The sequence below is a fragment of the Patella vulgata genome, chromosome 2 (assembly GCF_932274485.2).
Source record: "Patella vulgata chromosome 2, xgPatVulg1.2, whole genome shotgun sequence".
Taxonomy (NCBI): Eukaryota; Metazoa; Mollusca; class Gastropoda; family Patellidae; genus Patella; species Patella vulgata.
Window position 1 is genome coordinate 5,676,286 of NC_065880.2, and position 25,795 is coordinate 5,702,080.

General features: G+C 37.6%; 1 protein-coding gene across 8 annotated transcripts in view; it reads right to left on the reverse strand.

Annotated features, from left to right (window-relative positions):
• LOC126810233 (suppressor of lurcher protein 1) overlaps positions 1–25,795 on the reverse strand; it is a 413,673-nt gene that overhangs the window by 93,638 nt on the left and 294,240 nt on the right. For all 8 annotated transcript variants that reach the window (XM_050535225.2, XM_050535229.2, XM_050535226.2 and 5 more), the window contains one exon: positions 17,497–17,569. In XM_050535225.2, the coding sequence (XP_050391182.1) occupies positions 17,497–17,569 (73 nt within the window). The remainder of the gene's footprint in view (positions 1–17,496; positions 17,570–25,795) is intronic.

The following is a 25,795-nucleotide window of genomic DNA, read 5'->3' on the forward strand; positions in this document are numbered from 1 at the left end:
CTAATGCTAGGTTGCCACGATCACTATTCGCGCTATGATTAAAATCGTGGTTTTAACTGTGGAATAATTGCGATGATCCTATCAGGCCTTACCATATATTTTGATCAGTCGTAGAAATGGTGTTGATCGTATCGAAACGTATCTGAACGTATCTGCACGTACCAGATCGTGAACTCAATAAGGACAATGGTATCGTAACGCATCGTACGACAGTGAAGACCTAGATAATTTATCAATCGAGCAATGTGTATTTTCAGTTCGATCCTGTAACGATTTTATTTTTGGGTTGCCGAAAACTATTGTTATAGGTACGTCCTAGTAATCAAATAGAGTCTGATTACATTGCACCTTACAATCGAACCTAAGTACTACTGAACCTTATCACAACTAATCTCCTGTTCTACCGACCCTTACTATAGAGCACAGCCAAACCTACTACTGCACCTTACTATAGAGCTAAGGCAACTCCCTTTACTACTGGACCTTACTATAGAACACAAGCAACTCCCTTTACTACTGGACCTTACTATAGAACACAACCAATTACCCCCTTTACTACTGGACCTTACTATAGAACACAACCAACCCCTTTACTACTGGACCTTACTATAGAACACAACCAACCCCACTACACCTTACTATAGAACACAACCAACTCCCTTTACTACTACACCTTACTACAGAACACAACCAAACATATATAATGCATCCCAGTATAAAACAACCAAACAATTGTACTGCAGCACCTTAGACAAACAATCAAATAGCCAACATTCAATAGCAATTTTTAAACCCACGAGGCTAGGCAGGCGGTCCCATTACTTGTACAAGCGTGGGATCGAAACCACGTCATTTGTCTCAATGACAGATCGTATGATCTAAAACACACTCAAACCCCCAACCCACACCAGACTTATATGTTATTTGGAATAATCTTCTCCTTGTACAAAAACACACTCTTAAATCAGTTCGTCTGGGTTCAGAATCTTTAAAGGTCATGACTTACAACCAGTATTTTTTTATTGACAATAATGGACAGCGTCTTCTACGGTGGATATAACAGAGTCTATAATTAAATAGTCATTCTGTGAGCTTACTCTGCTTAAAAGAAGTCAAGATGTAGATAAACTTGGTAATCTGTGGACTGATGGATGATTAATTCTAAGTTGGTAATGATCAACTCAGTGCGTAGAGTTAACCGATTGATCTGCACTTTATCTCACATCTATATGATTTCCCCAAACACAGAATCAGGTCACCGTGGTTTGTTGGGTAGAGCGCTAGCTCGTTGAACACGGCCCGAGTTCACAAAGCATTCTCAGACTCAAGTTAAGAATTTACTCAAATTTCAATCACTGTTTATGAAAAATATCTCTGATCCAAAAACATAGTTTCTTATGGATGTATTTGATACATAAAATCAACAAAAGTTTCATAAAGGGCTATATTTTAGTTAAAATAAGGTGAACAATTTTGAGTAAATTCTTAACTTAAATCTGAGAATGCTTTGTGAACTCGGGGCCAGGGCATTCAGCGTTCGAACCCAGATGTGTCCACGTTGAGGGCTCATCGAGGAAAACCAATCGTAAGGGACAAAGGAAAGAGGGGGGGGGGGGGGTCCAGTGTACACGTTGGTATGGATGTAAAATAAATTTAAGGGCGTGGAGAGAGAGAAATGGGGTTTAACGTCCACTCGACACAAACTAGGTCATTTCGGGACTAACATATGGTTTTTAATTTTATTTCAATAATTCGCTTGCGCGTAGAGGTCTTTAGCAGTGGGAGGAAACCGGAGGACCCGGAGAAAACCTACGAGTTTGGACAGGCGACCCTACTCCTTGTCACGTACAACAGGGGATTCGAAACCACGCCAGTCGACTCAATGACAGACTTTATGATACAGCGCGCGCACGCTAACCATTCAGCCATCCAACCCCCCTGAGGGCGTGGAGTTCGACGAAGAGCTGACTGAAATGCCGCTCAATTGCCTTCGTCGCGCACACATCATAGTGTATATCGCTATTCAGTATCTCACTTCATGTAGCAATGTAGGGTTTTATACACTATTTTAGTTTCTAATGACTGTATTCCTTATATAGGACATATTGCAAATCGCGTATTTCCCTGGAAAACCACCAGGAGCGGCCAATACAGTCACCTCACTATACTACTTTTATTTACATGTATTTGGGCATGGCTAACAGTTCTGTTTGACCGCAGAAATGTTTAACCACCAGGCACGAGTCAATGAATCGCGATACTCGCTGAGTTGTCTCCCAAGGCTATTTATTTATGGATATGTTGAATTAATCCCATAATACCCTTAACGTATTCCGCTGCACGCTTAACCCGGACGTCATTGTCTAACCCTATCTTTAATAATTATAAATCAACCTTACAAACTTTCTTCAGAATTTCCGGTCCAGTCGACAGATTGCGCACGGACCGGAAGTTAATCATATGAAATGTGAGATGTATATGAGGATATAAGGGTGACATTTGATTTGGTTTTCTTGTTTAAATTTATATATATTCATGATTTAAATAAAAAACGTGATTTAAGTGCTTTTTGAAGCAGGTGGGTGGAAATTAAAGCGGTTTATCTTTATTTGGTGGCGTGATTTCCCCTTGTTAGTGGTGCAGGATGGAGGGCCTGACAAGGACAGCTGACTAGTCGTTCGGCTAAGACGACAAAAGGAGGTCCCGTGAATACATTGGTGGCGCACGTAAAAGATCCCTTGACAGTTGGCATTCGATATAAGAGTAGGACGTAGTGTCGATGCCCAGGCATTCCCTTCATAGCGCATGGCGTTTTCCCGTTTTCATTAGCTCCGTCAGAGCAGAACAGTAGGACGTTAAACACTATTTCATTTCATTTTTTTTCATTTTTATTTGGTAGATTTTGAATACCTTGAAATTTATAAGTCATATCTCTAAAATAATTTTCAGTCTAAATATGGTTTAATTTTGCTTAGTATTTACAAAGGTGATGAATTGCAATTTAGAATCGCTTGCCATCCCGTGCAGATCATATAAACAAACCAGCGACATCTTTTATGTAGACGAAATTAGTAATAAATATTTGATAATTTTTTTCGAAAGATTTAACTTTGGACATATACTTTAATAATATATAAATACATATTGTTTTCCCAGATATTTGTTTTCTCATTAAATTGGATGCTTTAGTAGGTTTCCCTTATATTTGTTTGCCCAGGTATTTGTTTGCCCGGGTTTCCCAGATATTTGTTTGCCCATGTATTTGTTTTCCAGGCGAGGTCCCGTGTACAAATCGGCGTGCAAGTAAAATATCCCTTAGCAGTTGGAATTCGATATAAGAGTAGGCCGTAGTGCCGCTGCCCGGGCAAAATTTCCCTCATAGCACACTGTATGGCGTATGCCCGTTTTCATTAGCCCAGGTTAGGAGCACAACAGTAGGACGTTAAACCCCATTTCATTTCATTTCATTTGTTTTCCAGGTTTCCCAGACATTTGTTTCTGAAGTTTTTACCTTCGTGAAATAAACAGTATGATTATTTTATCAATCAAATTAAAATATTGAATTTTATGGATATGAAATATTATCTAACTAGTCTGGACACCAATCCTTGACCTCGGATCAACGATTAGCTGATGATTCGTGGATATTTCAATGTATATTAGTCTACACTGAACGATTTCAAACCAAAAATTGCCATACAATTTAATAAAATCCATCATGTTTTTTTACGTTCAGATCGTCAGGGATAGCAATTTAAGGCATGGAGAGCAAACAAGCCAGAGAGAAATATATTGAAATCTTCGTTAAAAGTCTCTTTTCAAAGAACGGAATCTCCAATTTTACCGATCGAATGAAATGAAAGATCAACTGAAGTCCCCAATTTCCTGATTTTGTCGGGAGATCTGATATATAATGTATTTGATTTTCTAATCAATTTAATGACATTATATAGACAGTAGTTTCGTATCTAAATATAACCCAGAATATATCTTCTTTATATGGTCAAAATTAAGGGCAAAACCGAGTTAAATTTAAGTAATCAGCAACTTTGTTACCGTAGAATCAACCAAAAGGAATTCAATTACCAGGGATGCCAACTGAAAATTGACACATGTACGCCGCGTGAATGTAAAATGAGATTACGTAGTATCTTTTTCCATTCTTCTGTTTGGCTTGTTCGTAAAAAGTCTTCAGTGCAGAAAGATAAATTGTTTTACATTGAACCTATTCTCGGGAGCTAACTCTAAATGAAAAACGGTTGAAATAAACATTAAATCCGATTATGATACAACTGAGATGACAACGTATAACACGTGCTAGAACATTCAACTTTTTTGTGAAAAGAAATGGGGTTTTACGTCAGCACTAATCGGGATAATGAAAATGGACATACGCTACACAGTGTGCTAAGGGGGACATTTTGCCCGGAAACAGGCGTTTTCGCCTACTCTGCGTCGCATTCCAACTGTCAAGGGTTGTTGAACCCGAGCGCTATCACGTAAACGGGAGCTCGGTTTTTCGTTCCATTCAAACGACTAGACACTGTTAAACCTGTGTAGTGAAGGATAGAAATGAAATGAAATAAAATGAAATGGGGTTTAACGTCCTACTGTTTTGCTCCGAGCTGGGCTAATGAAGACGGGCATACGCCATACAGTATGCTATGAGGGATATTTTGCCCGGACAGCGGCACTATGGCCTACTTTTATAACGAATTCCAACTGTCAAGGGATCTTTTACGTGTACGCCAATATGCACGGGACCTCTGTTCTTCGTCTCGTCCGAATGACTAGACAGCTGACCATGTCAGGCCCTCCGTCCTGCATCACTGACTTTCTCGGCCAATGCAGGGATCGAACACCCGACCTCCGGGCTAGCGAGCCAGCGTCTTACCCACTTAGCCACCGTGACCCCCAGTGAAGGAGAGAGCCAAAAATGAGGTTTAACGTCCACTAAACACAAACTAGGTCATTTCGGGACTAAAATATGGTTCGATTTTATTTTAATCAATCGCTTGCGGGTAGGGGTCTTTAACACTGAGAGGAAACCCACGAGGTTGGACAGGGACTAACATAATTGTACTTCAATAATTCGATGCGCGTAGGGGACTTTAGCCGTGGGAGAAATCCAGAGGACCCGGAGAAAACCCACGAGGTTCGATAGGCGATCCCACTCCGTGTTACGTACAAGCGGAGAATCGAAACCACGCCACTTGACTCAATGGCAGAGCTTATGATCTAACGCGCATGCGTTACAACATTCGTCCACCGTACCCTATTCTCTTATTAGGTCCACGACTGATAATTGTTTCAATTGATGTCATGCGCGTAGTCAATATGTATGATTTTGAGGAAAACGAGTTCCGAAGTAAACAAAAATAAATTAGGCAAATAAGCTAAGCAAATGACGTCACATTCTACAGATCGTGACAAGCAATCCACCTTCAATATATTTTATCAGATGCTTGGTGGGCCGTTTGTGTTTATCAAGATTAAGATCATCGCAAGGTCCAGTATAATGGCATAATCCAAGAAATGGCATATAATTTAAAACATTCAAGTATATGGGGTTAATGATTATTAGTCTGACACCGTATTGAATCACTAGAGTTATTTGCCCTTTATCTATTGTTTACCACCGTAATTCGGAGTCTCTATCATCCAGAAAAAATATTCTACGTTGAACACTATGAGGTTATGTGAGACCGAGACTACGTAATTCTCAGTGTGTAAACTTAATGCAATTTCATAAACTGTATGCAGTCGATAATTTATCGCAGAAAGCCTCCGAACAAATGATAAAAATCATCCGTCATAATATAGTCCCTGAAGCTATACAATAATCGCGTAACAAATTACTAAATTAACTTTTATTGTCATAAATGGCGACAGATAACTCGTGTCATTTCCTTAACAAAAGAAAATAAAACAAAAAAAAGTAGACAAAAACGTTCTGCTTTCTTTATTTAAAAGAGTAAACGTAATTATAGAGTTTATCGTTCGCCATTAACCTTACAGTAACGGAATATAATGATAAATGTTGGTCGCAATCATCTCGTATAATGTAGACAATGTATGGTCTATTACCGTCTCCGGAGACACATATTTTTAATAACGGAACAGATAAGGGACTCCCTCCCGATCTATAATATGGAGTAGATATTACACTGGTAAGCACCAGAGAGACAAATATAAAGTCTTCTATAACACAGTGGCTCCCTCGTGAGTTTTCTTATATACTTCTAGTCTCTGGCCAGTTTAGTTTTACTTGATTAATTCAGTGTTATTTCGCATATTTCAGGAACATTTATTTATAAATTTATTATCATTTGTGTTCTAGAAAGAAACCAAAGAAGCTGATCTCTGTTTGTATTTTGTGTTCTGTATGTATTTTAAGTAAAGATACATTATGGGAGATTGGATAAAGAGCTGGCAGTTAAAAAACTAGATCAAGTAAAGGCAAATTTCAGTCAAATTGATCCACTTTGAACCGAGAATTTAGCGATTGAATTTTCGGCCTATCCTCGATCATCATTACTAAAGTCTTTTAGAGCTATTTAGTAATTTAGAGCAATACACAAAAACACATACTTCTGGAAAAACAGCTACTTATTTATTTGGGCGACGTTTCGAAGAGTATTCTCTCAACGTTATCAAGCTAATACAGTAATACAAGAATTATGAGATCAATATATACAGAAAACTATAACAACAATTTATGAAACCATACAGGACAACAACAAGATCATCTAATTCCAACTGTCAAATGTTTGTTTACATACACGTCAATGTGTACAGGGGGCCTCTGTTTTTGATCCCATCCGAACGTCTAGACGGTTTTCTACACAGAAGAATATGTTTAATAATCCCCACTGTTGTGGAAATGAAATGAAATGAAATGGGGTTTAACATCCCGCTGTTCTGCTCCTAAACTGGGCTAATGAAGACGGGCATACGCTATACAGTGTGCTATGGGGGAAATTTTGCCCGGGCAGCCCCGCCACGACCTACTCTTATATTGAATTCCAACTGCCAAGGGATCTTTTACGTGCACGCCAATATGTACACGGGACCTCGGTTTTTCGTCCCATCCGAACGACTGGACAGCTGTCCTTGTCAGGCCCTCCGTCCTGCATCACTGACAAAAGGGGAAACCACGCCGAAAAATCTAGATGAACTTTCTCGGCCAATGCAGGGATCAAACACCCTACCTACTAGCGAGCCAGCGTCTAACCCACTTAGCCACGAGATCTCCCCCACTGTTGTGGACCTCAGATGTTCCAACAAAAGGATATCAATAGGGCACACATTTTGTTTATTAAATGACGCATGAAACAGTTGATGGTCTACAAAAGATTCAAGACAGATAGCAAATTGAGCGACTTGTTTTCCGCCATGGAATTACAAGATGAAAGGAGAAATCGACTAAAATAATATCTCGTCAAATTCTGTTTGTTTCAGTTCTATTATTTATATAGTAAATGAACTGAAATAAACTAAGTAGGATAATGCAGACAGAAATGCCGCGCTATGAGACGAATTATTCCTGGACAGCGGCAGTACGGCCAACTAATATTGAGATATATAGTGCCAAATACACAAGGGACCTCGATTTTGTCTGTGTTATCCGAAGGAATGGACACCATGAGACTGGAATCTCAGTTAACGTTGTGATCGAAACTTGTACTTCCTGATTATGCTAGGTTCCCACTGTCGCGCGATGCTTTAGGATATGATTATCTGATACAATCAACACGATTGCTACGACTGACCTCAATATATGATAAGACTTGATAGGATCACCACGACTAAAACCACGATGTCAATCCTAGCACGCATCGTGATATTGGGGAAACGTAGCATACGGTTTTTTAAAAGATATGTGATATTATTCTATAACAGGATATTTTATTTAATATAAATATGTGTTTTAGATAATTATGTATATACATATAAATATATATATATATATGTCCAGTGTCCCATAGGCCGTCATGGCCGTGCGATGTTCTTTATAATTAAGTTTTTAACTGGATTATGATATGTAAATGTACATCGTGTGACACTTTAATAAACACTTCTTCTTCTTCTATATTCACCGAGTCATCGTGACTCTAATTTACATAGGATCAGAAAAATAACAAATGATGTATGGAGGCGGCCTTTAATTAGTTTATTTAATTTAAATATGTCTACGCGTCATTATTTAAAATATATTCACCAATTTAGAATTGGTCTGAACGTATAAAACTAAAAGAAACACATACGATTTGCTTCAGTGAGTTATTACATTCTAGCTCGCCAAACAAATCGCTTTTTGCTATTTTTGGCGACGGGCGGGACATTAATTTGAGCAAATAACATCTGATTTGTAGAGATACAAAAACTCACAAAGAATGTACAAAATGTCTTCTGATGGCAGCAGTTATATGAATTTATTTGAATTGAGACCATGGAATATGTCATATTTCTAACGAATATGGCGTTGGGTCGAGATGTGTGTCAACAAAGACCAAGACTCAACAAAAGAGAATATTTGTTTTAGTTTATTTGTTCACTAGAGGGCAGTACTAGAACCATATCTTATAATATTTTCTAATAACGGCAATTCGTTATTACATATATTTAAGCATCGTGTTAATGCAGGAATCCCGTAGAATCAGACCGACTAATTTGTCTGGTCCATTGTTGATTCTGGCCAACCGCCCATCTTTTTCAATTTACAAAATCCCTGCTTTTTCTGTTTTTTCTCTAGGGATGGTTTGTTGATGCTGTGATTTTTTCATGTTCATTGGAATATTATTTCTTTCAACATTTTCAGAGAAAATTACGTAATGGAGCCACTTCAATACTTGATCAATATTTTCGACATTTTCTTGTCCTTGCATAAACTTCTGATATTTGTGTTGCCTGCTTTTTTTACAAAGGAGTGGATGTTTTAATTTGACGTAGAATTGACATAAAAATAATTTGTGTAATATTAAAATGCGAAGGCATTTTTCATACTCCGGTAGTTATAATTTTTCCAAAATAAAATCAAAAAGATAAGAAAATATGTTTTTTTTATATTTTATAAATATTAGAGATTTCGATATCTATAAAAAAAACCCAACAACTTTAGATATTGAAGGAGGCATTACATTTTATAAAGGGTGAAAGAAAAAGATTAGATATCACTTTTTTTACATTTTTACTTTACAAATACTAACATTTCTGATATCTTACGAAGCACTTATTATGCAAAAAGCGCACTCTATCAAAATGCTATTTCAATTTCAAGAAGACGTTGCTTGATGGATGTCATAAGAAACGATGAAATTTATAGTGGATTAGATAAACTGTTGCTTGAGTATCGTATAAATACAACTAAAGTTCAATACACACAAGCCAACACGTGTTAAATGGTGAAATAAAATAGAGAGAGAGAGAGAGAGAGAGAGAGAGAGAGAGAGAGAGATGGGGTTTAACGTCCACTTGACACAAAATATGTCATTTCTAGACTAACATATGGTTCAATTTTATTTCAATAATTCGCTTTGTGCGTAGGGGTATTTAGCAGTAGGAGGAACCGGAGGACCCGAAGAAAACCCACGAGGTTGGACATGCGAGTCTACTCCATGTCACGTACAACGGGGGAATCGGAACCACGCCAGCTGACTCAATGATAGATCTATGATCACCATTCGGCCATTCAACAACCCTTGACATAAAATAAAGCGGGCCTTCACTCATACTTTTGTGCACCCACCGTAGCGGCTTAATGAAAATAGGCATACGTCATGCAATTTGTTATGAGCAATATTTGCCCGGAAAGCGATGCTACGGCATACTATTATGTAGAATTCCAATTTCCAAGAGCAGTTTTACGTGCACACCAACTTGTCAACCGGGGCTCGACTTTCAGCCCTATTCAATCTGTTACTTGCTAGGCCTTTTCTCCTTCAGCTCTGATATGGGAAACCCCGATGGAAAACCCCAAGCCTCCCCCGCCCACCTGTTTTCAAAAGGTGGTATAAGGTGTTAACAATGTGTTCAAGCATAGCCTGGTTCGTTACCGATGGTTCGCGACAATTCACGACGAGCTATATTTAATTTCAGGATTCTTCCGCTTATGTGATAGTAAACACATATCATTAACGGATGACTGACGCAACAACGTCATGAATAGTCTGGCTTACTCAGACACAATTAGGTGTAATGACTGACGCGAGATTATCCAGTCACCAGATCTGTTTGTACTCTTGATTTAAATTATTTTATAATGTTATATAACCTGGAACGAGTCCAATAGACTGAGGCGTGGGAAGGCGGTGGTGGTGGTGGGGGCTTACCTGGAACAAGAACCGAGTAAATGTGTGTGTGTGTGTGTGGGGGGGGGGGGGGTGGAGGTAGAGCAACTGAAAAGGTAAATATTGGTAGTACACGTAAAATATTCCCTGGCAGTGTACATAGCGTCTGTGTACCATAACAAACTTTTTGTGTTTATAAAGAGTCTAGACCTTATCTGAGATCGTCTATAGTTTAAACATTACTGGGTCAGACAAAATACAGAGGTCAGGGTGGCTAAGTGGGTAATACGCTGGCTCGCTAGCCGGGCTGTCGGTTGTTCGATCCCTGCATTGTCCGAGAAAGTTCATCAAGATTTTCCGGGGTGCCCCCCCCCCCCCTTAGGATAGAGGGCATGACAAGGGCTGCTATCTAGTCGTTCAGATGGGACGAAAAACCGAGAACCCGTGTACACATTGGCGTGCACGTAAAAGATCCCTTGACAGATGGAATTCGATATAAGAGTAGGCCGTAGTGTCGATGCCCGGGCAAAATAACCCTCATAGCAGACTGTACGGCGTATGCCCGCCTTCATTAATCCATTTTGAAGTAGGACGTTAAACCCCATTTCATTTCATTTCTTCCAAAGTACAGGTACTATAAACTATATGGGGAAACATTCACCACTAGTTCAAGGCTCAATCATCTGAACTAATGTTCCAAGTCATATTTAGGAAAAGGGTAACATTAAACACTCTTCTTTGGGTCAAACGTTTGCGCTATAACTCAATGAACGTTTAAACATGCATTATCCAAATTATTAATTAGACATTAAACTTACAAAGACCATAATCAACTCTCGATGCCATCGTGTAGTCTAAATTTTCAATACATTTAAATACGTTTTGCGGTTGATGCAGTTACCGTAAAACTGGATAATCGAGACTGTGTTTATTATCGTAACAACAGCAGCAATGACAATCAAGGCTACACTGTTCTGCTAACGAGGCTGAGAGAGAAGTAATTTGACTGATATTCTCAACGTATTCCCTTTTCATTATCTATTTTTACTATTATAGCGAGAACCTTCAGCACTTTGTTTAAATCTTACATAATGTATCTTTAATCAAGCGGCCAGGAATGACGTTTGGACGTAGTGTATCGTTATAGAAGAATGGATGACAGACAGAAATGGAGTTTAATGTCCCAGTGTTCTGCTCCAGCTAATGGCGTATTCTATGGTGGCAATTTTCACCTGACATCGACGTTTTAATGTCCCAGTGTTTTGCATTCGATAGTGAAAATGCTATGGCGGTAATTTTCACCGGACAGCGACGTTTCAGGTGAATTTTACGTCCACGCGGCTCCGTGCTAGGCCCTTCATCACGCACTGCTGGCGAGGGGAAACCACCTCTAGAAACTTTTTTCGGCCAACACCGGGATCGAACCCAAGACAACCTGGCTAGTTAGTCGACACCTTACTTGCTGAACCAGAGCTACAGAAGACACCTTACTTGCTGAACCAGAGCTACAGAAGACACCTTACTTGCTGAACCAGAGCTACAGAAGACACTCATTCAACCAGAGTTACAGAAGACACCTTACTCATTGAACCATAACTACAGAAGATACATTATACTCATTACTCATTGAACCAGAGCTACAGATGATACATTATACTCATTACCCATTGAACCATAACTACAGGAGATACATTATACTCATTACTCATTGAACCAGAGCTACAGAAGATACACTATACTCATTACCCATAAAGCAAGACCTACAGAAACCAAGCAATTAATGATATTGTGTGGGAGGCAATCTAGTCTTTTAACTGATGTACATTAATATCTACATCTATCTCATTCAGAAGAATTCGTTCTTAAAGGTTACACAACATTCCTTTATGTAATTCAATAAATTATGTAAACAAAAAATGGACAAACTTTGACATTCTTAAAACCTAAAACATTGAAATTATATCTTTAAATGTGAAATTCTATCAAATTATTTGGATTCGTTTTTGCTCTATTTCTTTTTCTATTTTGAAATTAAAGTAAAGGAAATGATGAAATAGACATATTTTTACTTTAAAACTATAAAAAAAAAATCCTCGAACATAATCATAAACTACCAGACAGAAAAAAATTGAAAAGACATTGCATCTGAATCCCAAAGGATATGCTGAAACATTTTCTTAAATCTACTGAAATCCTTCCAAACTTTAAAATATGGTGAAAGTGGAATTCTGTTCAGTATTTCACAACTTTCTAAATTCGATGATATCACCACCCATATGTAATGGGTAATCTGTTTTAATGGGTCACGTTTTAATCTCATGGGGTCCAAACCAAGAGATTATCTAGCGGCGATATTTAGTTGTCGTTTTCTTAATTGAATGTAAATGCTATATTATCAATGTGCGTACATTTTAGCGTGGATTCCGACCACCGGCTTTAACTTGTAAACTGTGTCCATCCCTGAGACAAAATTCGCAAACAAAAATCTGTCCAACAACTTCAAACCTTCTAGACGGAACATTTATACAGCGGATTGAAAGTTTCGATTCGCACAAAAATCCTACAACGACGTCAAAGGTTTATCTACTTCCATATACAAGTCTGTGGAGCTCTAGATTCTGTTGTTACAATATACGTTATATACAAGATGGGGGGGGGGGGGTCTAGATCCTGTTGTTACAATATACGTAATGTGGTATATTCCATATTCCTAATTTTCTAATATAACAAACTGTACATCATTGTAATGTTTTTAGATTTCCATCCGCTTACATCGATGTCACGTGACTAACTTATTATTTAGAGAGCTAAATCCTTTAGTTACAAAATACGTATTGAAGTGTAATCCGTATTTTATCATTTCTGACAATAAATAACTAAGTTGGCCATATATTTCTTCTAAATTGCTATCCGCTTACAGCATCACCAGATTATCTAGCTTAAAGCGGAAATTGCAAATTTTATAAGAAAGTCAAAACGTAATTATTTCTATGTCTTTTGCTCAATAGGTTGTCAACTCACAATTATACGATCATAGGTATCATTCTCACACTTAAGATTCATCTACACAGGAAATAATAACACAATTACCTCCCAATTACCTCCCTTGTTTTCTATTCTCCACCATGGAGTAGCGATATTCAAACGTTTGAAAATGAAGAGAAAAATGATATTTTTGCCAATTTCTCAGCTGGCAATAGTGAATTATAGGATTAATAGGATTATTCTTTAACAAGGTAGGACTGTTTATGGATACCATCTATTTTAGGCTTTATTTTAATAAATTTTAAAAATATAACTTAAAAATTTGCAATTTCCGCTTTAAATTGTTTGGGTTTTTAGACGGTTTATTCACAATATAGTTTATTCCTAATTTTTAATATGAAAAATAAAAATCTTAATATCATGGATGTGCATGTAATTTCTATCGAAATGATTGTTTCATTTATTTTAAATTGATGTGCATGTAATGTATCTGGATTTCTATCGACGGGATTGTTTCATTTATTTTAAATGGATGTACATGTAATGAATCTGGATTTCTATCGACGGGATTGTTTCATTTATTTTAAATTGATCTGCATGTAATGTATCTGGATTTCTATCGACGGGATTGTTTCATTTATTTTAAATTGATGTACATGTAATGTATCCGGATTTCTATCGAAGGGATTGATTTATTTGTTTTTAACCGAGGTGCATGTAAAGTTCGCCGATTCATATCCTCCTATATCGTTGTCACGTGATTATATATAACTTACTATTGTAGGTGCTTAATATTTAAATTTATTCTTTATTTTATAAATTACAAAAATAACGTCATCGAAGATCACGGAATACTTCTTGATTTATGTCCACTTATATCGACGTCACGGAATTACTTTCAATCTGATTAAAACACAGATCCTATTTCGTTTCGTTTTTATAGTTCAAAATTTCGTTTTACTTGTCTTTACTACACTAGGATTTGGAAAAGCTGATGATGTGAAGGTGATAAGCCAATGAAACGGTCTGTTACGTCGAGCTTTAGGCGTAAGGTGAAAGTGTTGGTAACCCACTAGAAACGCTGATTGGTTAATTAAATGTCTGACGTCATAGGGTCAAAAGCCGATCGTATGACCTCTGACGCGACCTTCCACTACAACCGGTCAGATCTTTTTTGTAGAATAGGCCATCGAAAGTATAAAAAAAAACGAAACGAAATATCGATCTGTATTTTAATCAGATAGGGTATCAATATGAACGTATTGTAGTTTATTCCTTATTTTATCACATAAATATTAGACATTACATCAGTGGTCTGTTATATTTCAAATTTTCCTTATTTTATTATCTAGGCTACATGCCAAGCTATGATTCAGTAATATAATATGTATATAATTCTGTTATCTATCAAAAAGAATTTTTCTGAGTTATCATATGGTAATTCAAAACATCTTAAATTAATAAAAATCGCCAAAAATCTCTTTTGAACAGAGAAAAATAATCTATTACCTCCTTTCATCCGTGAGCAAAAATATACAAAAATATTTTCAATCTTCTGATCAACATTTTCATTCATTAATTTTGTAGTATTTACATATTCGTCATGATATCTTAATTCATTCATCGTTTATCCTAGTAGTATTTATTTAATAGTCATCAAAGGCCTGCCTCATTTTTCATGACTTTGTTAAATTTACACAGAAACTCATCGGAATTTCTTTCATTCATTCATAAAAACAAATCCGACATAATATCTCGGAAATTAAGATATATCAACTGACATTAATAGATGATAAAATTAAAATCGGAATCCTGACCTCAAATTGATTCATTCTAATTTTGATGATAATAATTCCGAAATACTGGCTTTAAAGGAAATTTTATGATTGATTGACTTTCTCCAACGCTTTCTAGTTCATGAAATTGTATTTTTTTTCTACTTTTCTTATTTTTATTAATTTATTTAATTATGAGAAAAAGTGGCTAAAGTTTAACTGAATAACCTAACCGTTATATCATAAAAATATTCTTGTTGATTTATCTGAAAGGTCAGATCTTGAGTTGACCTATAGGTTGTTCTTATCAAACAAGAACTACAGGAACGGACCTAGATCAAAGCCGAGTTACAAGTTCTGTCTACAAAGGTTATCAAGCCTTTATATGATCGAATATCGATTCAATCAGAATGGTAGCACGGTACGATAAAACGGGGGTGGGGAAGCAGAGAGAGAGAGAGAGAGAGAGAGAGAGAGTCTGTCTCTTTTACAGACGCGTTGGGCGTTTAATCAGTAACACGGTTAGATGAAAAAGGGGGCAGAGCGTGAGAGCAGAGGAGCGCGGAGAGAGAGAGAGAGAGCACCTGTCTCATGTACAGACGCGCTGGACCATTATATGATCGAATATCGATTTAATCAGTAAGACTGTGAGATGAAAAAGGAGGGAGCGTGTGAGAGCAGAGGAGGGTGGGAGTTGAAAGAGAGAGAGGGAGAGAGAGAGAGAGAGAGAGAGAGAGAGAGCTTATCTCATTTACAGACGCGTTGGATCCTCAGGCAACAACATCCCCCGCATGAAAATAAGTGGAAGGCGTATTACTAGAAGACTGAAATGTCCACCACTATCAATATATATATTTGACTCCAGTATAGAGTCGAAGATTATTATTTCCTTCCATTAGACCGCCTAAATAACCATACAGAAAATATTCCAAGAATCCAGTTATCATCAAGTATTCTATTTTCAGAAACTATGGCATGATTAACGCCGACTTTTCCCTTAGAAATTAACTTTATCGACAATTTTATAGCATCTAGAACGATGACTTAATGTCACATCGTGTAGCCTCAAGGTTCGCTAGTCAAATCAGAACCGACTGTACAGTCAAAATTGATTTTTGTTCTGCTATACTTCAAATTCAGATTTTCAGCAAAATTCAATCAAGTTTTCCTTAATCGAATCATTCAAAAACGTGAAAAAGAGTTAGAAAGTAAATTATACGGGAGAAATTGTGATTTTAGAACACGCGTGCCTACAATTACATCCAGCCCAGCTTTCCTTAATGCTAAACTGATTACCTTATTAGGAAAAAAAAACGTGTTAATCAAACTGTTGTTAGGCGATTAATTTACCCAAGAAAGACAGATCCGTATTTAATGGAGTTAAGCGTATCGTTAACAAATTAGCCATTGTTTGGAATTAAGCGTGTCGTTACTAAATTAGCCATTGTTTGAGATCACACGAATGCTGGGTAATGGAATTAATAATAGATTGTTATATTGCACGCAGGCCTACAATTCATTAAATATTAATGATGTTTTATCTAAAAGTGTTCGCTATTCGACCCGATTTTGATTATATTAGATATAAAGCATTGTGTTTTCTTAGTTTTCAAAATTCAAACTTGATTGTAAGTTAATACCTATTCAAAAAATGACAATGGCAATGTCATCAATATGTTTAATATTCCATAAACCATCATATAATTCGCGAGGTCGTTCAAGATTAGAACTAGATTGTAAGTTAATACCTATTCAAAAAATGAAAGTATGTCATCAACGAGTTTAATTTCCCTTAAACCATCATATAATTTCAGAAAAAAGTAAAATTCACTGATAAAGGGAATAATAAATTGTAAATAGGAAAATAATTTTATAAAATAGCTTTCTAATCATCAAAAAAATGTTAGGTGAATTTTAGTGCGCATTAATATAATTTGTTATTAATACTTAAAAATATATTTAATAATATCGCGTTGCATTACAGCAGCTTAGATCAGCCACTAACTAAAAGGCATTTAGATATATCGAGGCAAGGTTAGATAATGACCAGGCCTCGAGTTCACAAAGCATTTTCATATTTAAGTTAAGAATTTACTCAAAATTGTTCGTCTTATTTTAACAAAAATAATAATAGTCCTTTATAAAACATTTTTTTTAATGTACCAAATACATCAATAAGAAACTATGTGCAAATTTTGGTGTTTCCAGATCAAAGATATTTCTCATAAACAGTGATTGAAAGTTGAGTAAATTCTTATAAGTCTGAGAATGCTTTGTGAACTCGGGGCCAGCAGTGTGGAGAAATTGAACCCGTGAACTAAATTGTAACCATATTCCACCAACTAAAAGGCATTTATCTATGTCGAAGCACGTTTATCATCTGTTATGCGAAGACATGACAGGTTGGGATTAAGGTATAACGTGTAAAACAAAGGGCAACAACTCACCTGGGTTAATTGTGTTACCTAGGGATACAAGGTACATCATGTAAACTAAAACACCATCAAGCCAATTCCGCATCTGAAATATACAGAAACAAATATAAGTAAACAATCGATCTCATTCAATAAACAGAAGAAGTTTATCATACAGAAACAGTTTATCGCGTACTACCATGGGGTTGGTTGAATGGCTGAATGGTTAGCACGTGTGCATGGTATCATAAGGTCTATCTTTGAGTCAACTGACGTGGTTTCGATTCCGCGTTTGTACGTGATAAAGAGTAGGGTCGCTCCATCCTCGTGGGTTTTCTCTGGGTCCTTCGGTTTCCTTCCACTGCTAAATGACCCCTACGCGCAATTGAACCATGTTAGTCCCGAAATAACCTAGTTTGTGTCGAGTGGATGTCTCTCTCTCTCTTGTACTACCAAACAATTTAAGAATTTAAGAAACAACCACGACTACATAATAAAAATCACATAATTGTGTTTATTTTGTTTTTGTTATTTCGATTGTAATACTTTGGAGATCTTGAGTTTTGCGTTTCCATTTTTTTATAATTTATATTTTGAGCATTCTGTATTAATGTACAATGTGTATTTTGGTTTAGTTCGTAATGTGTATGTTTTAATGTATAGTATAATTTGTATTTGTATTGTGGTTTAGAGTAGTATCTGGCGTTTCATCTCTCTGAATGGCATGTAGTAATTGGAACATGATGAAATACCATAGTTTATGTCACTGCTACGTTTCAACAAGATTTCACAAATGGTTATCCGGGGGTGGATGGCTGAATGGTTAGCGTTCGCGCGCTGTATTATAAAGTCTGTCATTGGCGTGGTTTCGAATCCCTGGTTGTACGTGAGAAGGAGTAGGGTCACCTGTCCAACCTCGTGGGTTTTCTCCGGGTCCTCCGGTTTCTTCCCACGGCTAAAGACCCGTATGCGCAAGCGAATTATTGAAATAAAATTAAAAACCATATGTTAGTCCCGAAATGACCTAGTGTGTGTCGAGTTGACGTTAAACCCCACTTCTCTCTCTCTCTCTCACACACACAAATGGTTATCAAATAAATTTATTTGTGTTCATATTATGCTTGATAACGACTAGTGAAATGTTGTTGAAACGCTTTCTGAAATCCACAATAGTAATTATTATCAACAAATAGTGTGTTATTTGAGTGTACTTGGTTTAGTGTTTTATATCCGAATTGTATTCCTTTTGTGTATTCTGTTGGTTTTTTTTTTCAGTTCAATGTACAATCTGGTTAAAACACAGATCCTATTTCGTTTCGTTTTTATAGTTCAAAATTTCGTTTTACTTGTCTTTACTACACTAGGATCTGGAAGAGTTGTTATCATTATCGTGTTCTGAATGATGTGAGCTATTAGCCAATGAATCCGTCTGTTACGGCGAGATTTAGGCGTGTTTTGCACGGAACTGTGGGTAATCCACTAGTAACTTCAATGGTGACTGGTTAATCAAATGTCTGACGTCATAGGGTCAAAAGCCGCTCGTATGACCTCTGACGCGACCTATCGCTACAACCGGTCAAATCTTCATGTAGTGTAGGCCATCGAAAGTATAAAAAAACGAAACGAAATATAGATCTGTATTGTAATCAGATTGGTTCAATGTGTATTACGTGTACTGTGTGTAATGTCCATTTTGTGTATTTTGAGTTTATTGTACAGTTTTCATTTTGATTCATGCATATTTTATGTGCCTTGGTTCAGTGTATCCGGCCCCAAGTTCACAAAGCATTCTGAGACTTAAGTTAAAAATTAACTCAAAATTGTTCGCTTTATTTTAACAAAAATATAGCCCCTTTATAAAACTTTTTGTTGTTTTAATGTATCAAATACATCAATAAGAAACCATGTGCAAAGTTTTGTGTTTCTGGATCAAAGATATTTCTCATACACAGTGATTGAAAGTTGAGTAAATTCTCAACTTAAATCTGAGAATGCTTTGTGAACTCCGGACCCGATGTGTTTGTGTCTATAATCTTTGATTTATTGTGTTCTCTGTTGCGCAGGTCACATCTTGAAAGGAAATAAAATAAAATAATATTACACCGCTGAATTAATCACACAGGACTCAAAAGAATTCCTCGTAATAAAACAAAGGCATTACTTCAAATAGTGCCTGTAATTAATTAAGACAAATAGCTAGATTTTACGATCTCGCTTCGCCATGTCATATTGACCGATCGGATACTTTGGAATCACTGACGTTAATGTCTGGTAGGTTTCCATTGTAAAGTTTATGCTTGACATGCGGCAAATCGGACAGACAATATGCATGTTACTTGTTTAGAGAAACAATGATAGAGAGAGAGAGAGAGAGAGAGAGAGAGAGAGAGACATGGGGTTTAACGTCCACTCGACACAAACTAGGTCATTTCGGGACTAACATATGGTTAAGTTTTATTTCAATAATTCGCTTGCGCGTAGGGGTCTTTAGCAGTGGGAGGAAACCGGAGGACCCGGAGAAAACCCACGAGTTTGGACAGTCGAACCTACTCCTTGTCACGTACAACCGGGGATTCGAAACCACGCCAGTTGACTCAATGACAGACTTTATGATACAGCCAGCACACGCTAACCATTCAGCCATCCAACCCCCCGAGAAACAATGAATAGCTCAATAGCACACACAAAGAAAACTCCAAACCAATCGCACCGCTGGCAGGGGACATCTTGTGCCGAAAAGTAGATTGTTTATATAACTTCCACTTCGTTTCCTTAGTCAACTATTTATGGATGCAATTTAATTGTATTGTAATGGAACTAGATATTCCAGGCTAAACCAAACCAATGAAAGGTAGACAATCGACAAATTTGTTCGTCAAAATCCAGGAAAGTTTGGCCATCGAAATGATTTCAAGGCGGTAATGGCCTGATTTCTACCTATTTCCCTTAAAAACAAATGTTCGAAAATGCGGGTAATCCGAGGCGGTAATGTTCTGGTTTCCACAACACTCTCTTTCCGACCAATTGCAAGACTGTTTACAGCCCGCAGATAAAACTCTCTTTCCGACCAATTGCAAGACAGTTTACAGGTTCCGGATAAAACTCTCTTTCCGACCAATTGCAAGACAGTTAACAGGCCCCGGACATAACTCTCCTTCCGACCAATTGCAAGACAGTTTACAGAACACGGATAAAACTCACTTTCCGACCAATGTCAAGATAGTTCTACTATAAAGTCTAATCATCTGCCGTGTGGTGTTATTTAAGGTCACGACCAAAGGTCTCTTTACAACCAATGTCAAGGTGATTTTATCAGAACTGACGGGTATCCAAGGAACTGCAAGGTGGTAATAGTCTGGTTTCAACAGATTTCCTCAGATAAAATGGCCATGTTTTACTGAACATGGATACAGAATCGTCACTTGGCGATAAATTCCAAGGAGATTTTATGCTTTCCTAGCATAAAAAAAACTTTGGTGTATAACTGGTCATAGATTACACCAATTCCTTTCCGACAAATTGTCAAAGCGGTTATACCAAAACAATCTGCCATTCTACTTCAAGGTGCTAATATTCTGGTTTCACAAACAACCCTAAATAAATTGAGCGTGGTTTAATACAGCTGCCTTTCTATCTCATAATATCAGTAATAATCCATTGAATAATATATATTGTCCCAGAGGCCTGAAGCACAGTTCAAACGTATATCATTAAGACCTAAGCGTATTATATTCTGGTCTCCGGGTAAAAAGCGCATTCCTGACAAGGGTTAAGATAATAGGTGTAAAGATATATATTAAAGACGACAGACTGGCTCTAAGCTATTCTAGACACTCGTTACCATACGGGAACAAATATTAATATTGAAGTAATTGCTAGCTTCTACATCACTAAAGTCAGTCTTAACATCGCTGCGAGCTTAATACCTCCATTATTAACAAGTTTCGTACTGCTGTGCTCTGCTGAATGTGGTCATAACTCATCGCAATGAGTCGAGAAAGATCAAATTCAAGCTAGTTTAAAAGCCATTATCTGGTCCACCAAGACGATGCAAGCACATAACGTGGATATTAAGGACATTTTCATCTAACGTTTAGACTGTTAAAACTGGTCATGTATTATCTGACTGTCTCCGCGAATGTCACACAAATTATTTCATAGGGAAATAAAAATGAAATAATATGGAGTTCAATGTTTTACTCTATTGTCGATATAAGAGTAGGCGATAGTGCCGCTGCCCGGGCAAAATTTCCCTCATAGCACACTGTATGGCGTATGCCCGTCTTCATTAGCCCAGTTTAGGAGCAGAGCAGTAGGACGTTAAACCCCATTTCATTTCATTTCATTTACTCTATTGAACAATATTTTGATATTTGAAGCAGTCCATAGTTTTATAAAAAGTCACCCGATTAGATTTTATTACATACTTCGAGAAGGTATTTGTTGAGTAATAAAACCTTCTAGTAGTTTATCGAGGTTCGGGTGCTTCCGGAGTCCAAAATGGCCGCTTTATATAAATGAGAATTTTGGGGATAACTAATCCGAACCCTAACCCTAACCCTTTTTAAAAGACTGAACTTGGGTCTAATTTAGTTTTTACTTCTCTTAAAAGGGTTAGGGTTCGGGTTAGTATTCCCCTAAATACCCATTTGTATAAAGCGGCCATTTTGGTATGAGTTCTGGCTTGTTCTGGAATTTGTTGCTTCTAGTGGTGATAATATTTGTACCGTGCGGTAAGGACGGCCAGCCCTCGATAAACTGCTAGGTTTTATTACTCAACAAATTCCTTCTCGAAGTATGTAATAAAATCTAATCGGGTGAAAAAGTACCAGAATGTTTTGATTATCTTTTACATATAGTTGTATATATCAAATAACTGCATGGCCTGTATCTCGTGTGTGTGCGTGTGGGCGGAGGGGATAGGGGCAAATAGTTAGTACGTACGCGCTGTATCATAAGATCTGTCTTTGAGTCAACTGGCGTGGTTTCGATTACATGGTTGTACGTGACAAGGAGTAGGGCCGCCTGTGCAACCCCGTGGGTTTTCTCTGGTACCTTCAGTTTCCCCCCCACTGCTAAAGACCCCTACGCGCAAGCGAATTATTGAAATAAAATTGAATCATATGTTAGTCCCGAAATGGCAGATTACCCCCCCCCCCCTCTCTCTCTCTCTCTCTCGGCCTTCAATAAAAGTAGGAGGTAAAACTCCATTTGATTTCATTACAATTCTCCTAACCTATAATACTTCCATTATATAAACAACCATTAAATGATCATGGTTCAGTTGATTTCAAACAGAAATAATAAATTGCAATTCCGTAAAGCGATAAATCATCTGTGTCAACAAACAAAAGTATTAAAAAATATGAAATTTATAAAAGAAGTCCAGAAATAATATAAAGAGTCATGTGAAGCTGTTGTTTGTGAGTAAACGTTAGGCTGACATATATTCAATATACTGTAATTCAAGGAGTTATTGTCAATAGAAGTGCTAATGGCGCTCAACCAATATCGGGTTGTTCAATCACAGAGTTCTCCATTCACAACGAACTTCCACAAATGGAAAAATCGAGTTAATATCTAAACGTTCATTTTTTTTAAATATATATGTATTTAAATGGTCCTGGTAAATAGACATTTTTCAAATAAAGTTTTTAAAGGCCCAACAAGCCAGAAATGAAATGAAATGAAATGGGGTTTAACGTCCTACTGTTCTGCTCCGACTGGGCTAATGAAGACGGGCATACGCCATACAGGTGCTGTGATGGAAATTTGGTCAGACACTATGACCTACTCTTATATCGAATTCCAATTGCCAGCCTATGTGTACACGGGACCTCGGGTTTTCGTACCATCCGAATGACTAGACAGTTGTCCTTGCCAGGCCCCCAATCCCGCACCTTTGTAAAGGGTAAACCACGTCGGAAAAACCCGATAAACTTTTTCACCAACAAGCCAGAGTGTTGTATTAGACACCGTACCTCAAAAAGCAAAAGTGCGCCTTTATTTTCGGGGATGGGAATGACGAATAAGCCCCGTCCGGCACCACTGGCAGAACGGAGAGCCTGACAAGGACTGCTGCCTAGTCGTTCGGATGGGACGAAAAACCGAGGTCCCGTGTACACATTGGCGTGCACGTAAAAGATCCCTTGGCAGTTGTAATTCGATATAAGAGTAGGCCGTTGCGCCGCTGCCCGGGCAAATTTTCCCTCATAGCACACTGTATGGCGTATGCCCGTCTTCAATTAGCCCAGGTTAGGTGCAGAAGAGTAGGACGTTAAACCCCATTTCATTTCATTTCCTGCACCACTGACAAGGGACACCACTCTACTGGAACAGCACAGGAAACTGTCTTGGTCAACACCGGCATCGAAACCGGATCACCTGGTTAGTGAGCTTCCGGTTTACACATCTGACAACCGTGAGTGGTTTCCGCCATTTATCTCGGCTTCATTAGCCCAGTCGCAGCAGAACAGTAGGATGTTAAACCCCATTTCATTTCGTTTATTTGGGGGTGAAAATATTAGCGTATATCCGTCTTTATTAGCCCATTCGTCGCAAAACAGTAGGTCGTTATACCCCATTTCATTTCATTTTCTCTCCATGTATAAGGAAACAAAAAAATGAATTAGAATGTGGCTTTAATGAACTTAGAATATTGATTTTCTAACAACACAGTAATAACTATTTCAAAAGTATCATGGGGGGTTACATTGGGTAACACCGAGTAGACATGTCACAATTAAAATTTAATTTAAAGTCTAGGCGCACCGAGTGAAATTGTCGAGAGGTGTAAGAAAACGTTCTAGAAAAAAAGGTGAGGCCTAATGCAATCTCTATTTTTTCTGTATTCCATCACGAATTTAAAGTCTAGGCGCACCGAATGAAAGTGTCGAGGGGTGTCAGAATACGTTCTAGAAAAAAAAGGTGAGGCCGAATGCAATCAATATTTTTCCTGAACTCCATCACGAAGAGTTCTAGCACGAGTGTGATTTTATCATGGGGCAACATCAAACGAAGTTTATGAATATGCTAGTACCTGTTAATTACTATAGGTAAAACCAGTACACAAACTTATTGACGATTGGTTTCAGCACGAAAAAATACTATTACAATAACCTAGTTTTACCGTTCATGGAGGATTTCCGTTGTTAGTAGTGCAGGGTGGATTATCACACAAGGTCCCGTGTACACACCTAGGTGCGCATAAAATAACGCGTGACAGTTTCATGAAGGGTTGGTACTAAATGATAAGGCCAGCTGAATTTTTCGTCATAGGTAACGAGATATAAGCACGGCTAGCCCTAATCCGAACCCTAACCCTGGACCTAGTCCCAATGCTTACCCAAACCTACAATATCGCCCTAAACTTATTTACATCTCAGGGACCTTAACAAAAATTGAGCTGACCTTAACAAATAGATTTAGCCTTTGATGAAGTGTAGACGGGTGATCCATGTTCCAATACCTAGTCGATTGGGGAGATTGGTCGTTCGGGGATGAGAAGAGGCTAGTTGGGGAGTAAGTAATTCAGGTCGGTTGATGATTACTTCAAGTCCATGTTGGAGGGGGGTGGGGGTGGGGGGCGTCAGGCTCGTCATAATAAATAAGTCGAAGTTGTAGTGAAAACAGAAATGTGATGATTAACTATTTATGAGAGAGATTTAATACCGGACCTCTTCTTTAATTATCAGAAGGCTTTCGCAACGCCTATGTGAAACAGATTGGCTGCAGCCACCAACCCCCATATTCCTCAAGCAATGGCCCGAGAAATCCCTCTCTGGTCATTGCTGGATTAGCTTCTGATACTTGAGCTTTTGAGGGAGTGTGGGTATTCTTACCGTTCAATCAAATCTATCCCAAGTACAACAACATGACAGCCCTTTGTTTAATCTGGGGTCTTTCCCAAACCTTTGGACAGTGATTTAAGGTATTAAAAATGGTGATAGTATTCTTCATCTCCAAACAGTACTGTTTACATTGTATTCGTTTTGATAGCCTCGTTTGTCACGCAATTAGTTTTTCTGCAATAATCTGCTGTGCACTGGTTAATTGGCATAATAAAATCGTGAGTCATGATGTAAAGTATGTAAACATATTTGGTTCAATTTCGCGCCCTGTTTAAAGCGTAATGATATTGTTACGCAGTTAGCTATTGGTTGTTAATCGGACTATTGACCAGTCATAATTTGGAACAGAATGTTTCCTTTACAGCAGTGTTAAGTGAAATTAGGTATAACCAAACGAAACACTGCGAGTAGTATGTCAACCCTAAACAAAAAAACACACGACAACAACAACTATCTATATGCATATAGAAACGGGATGATAT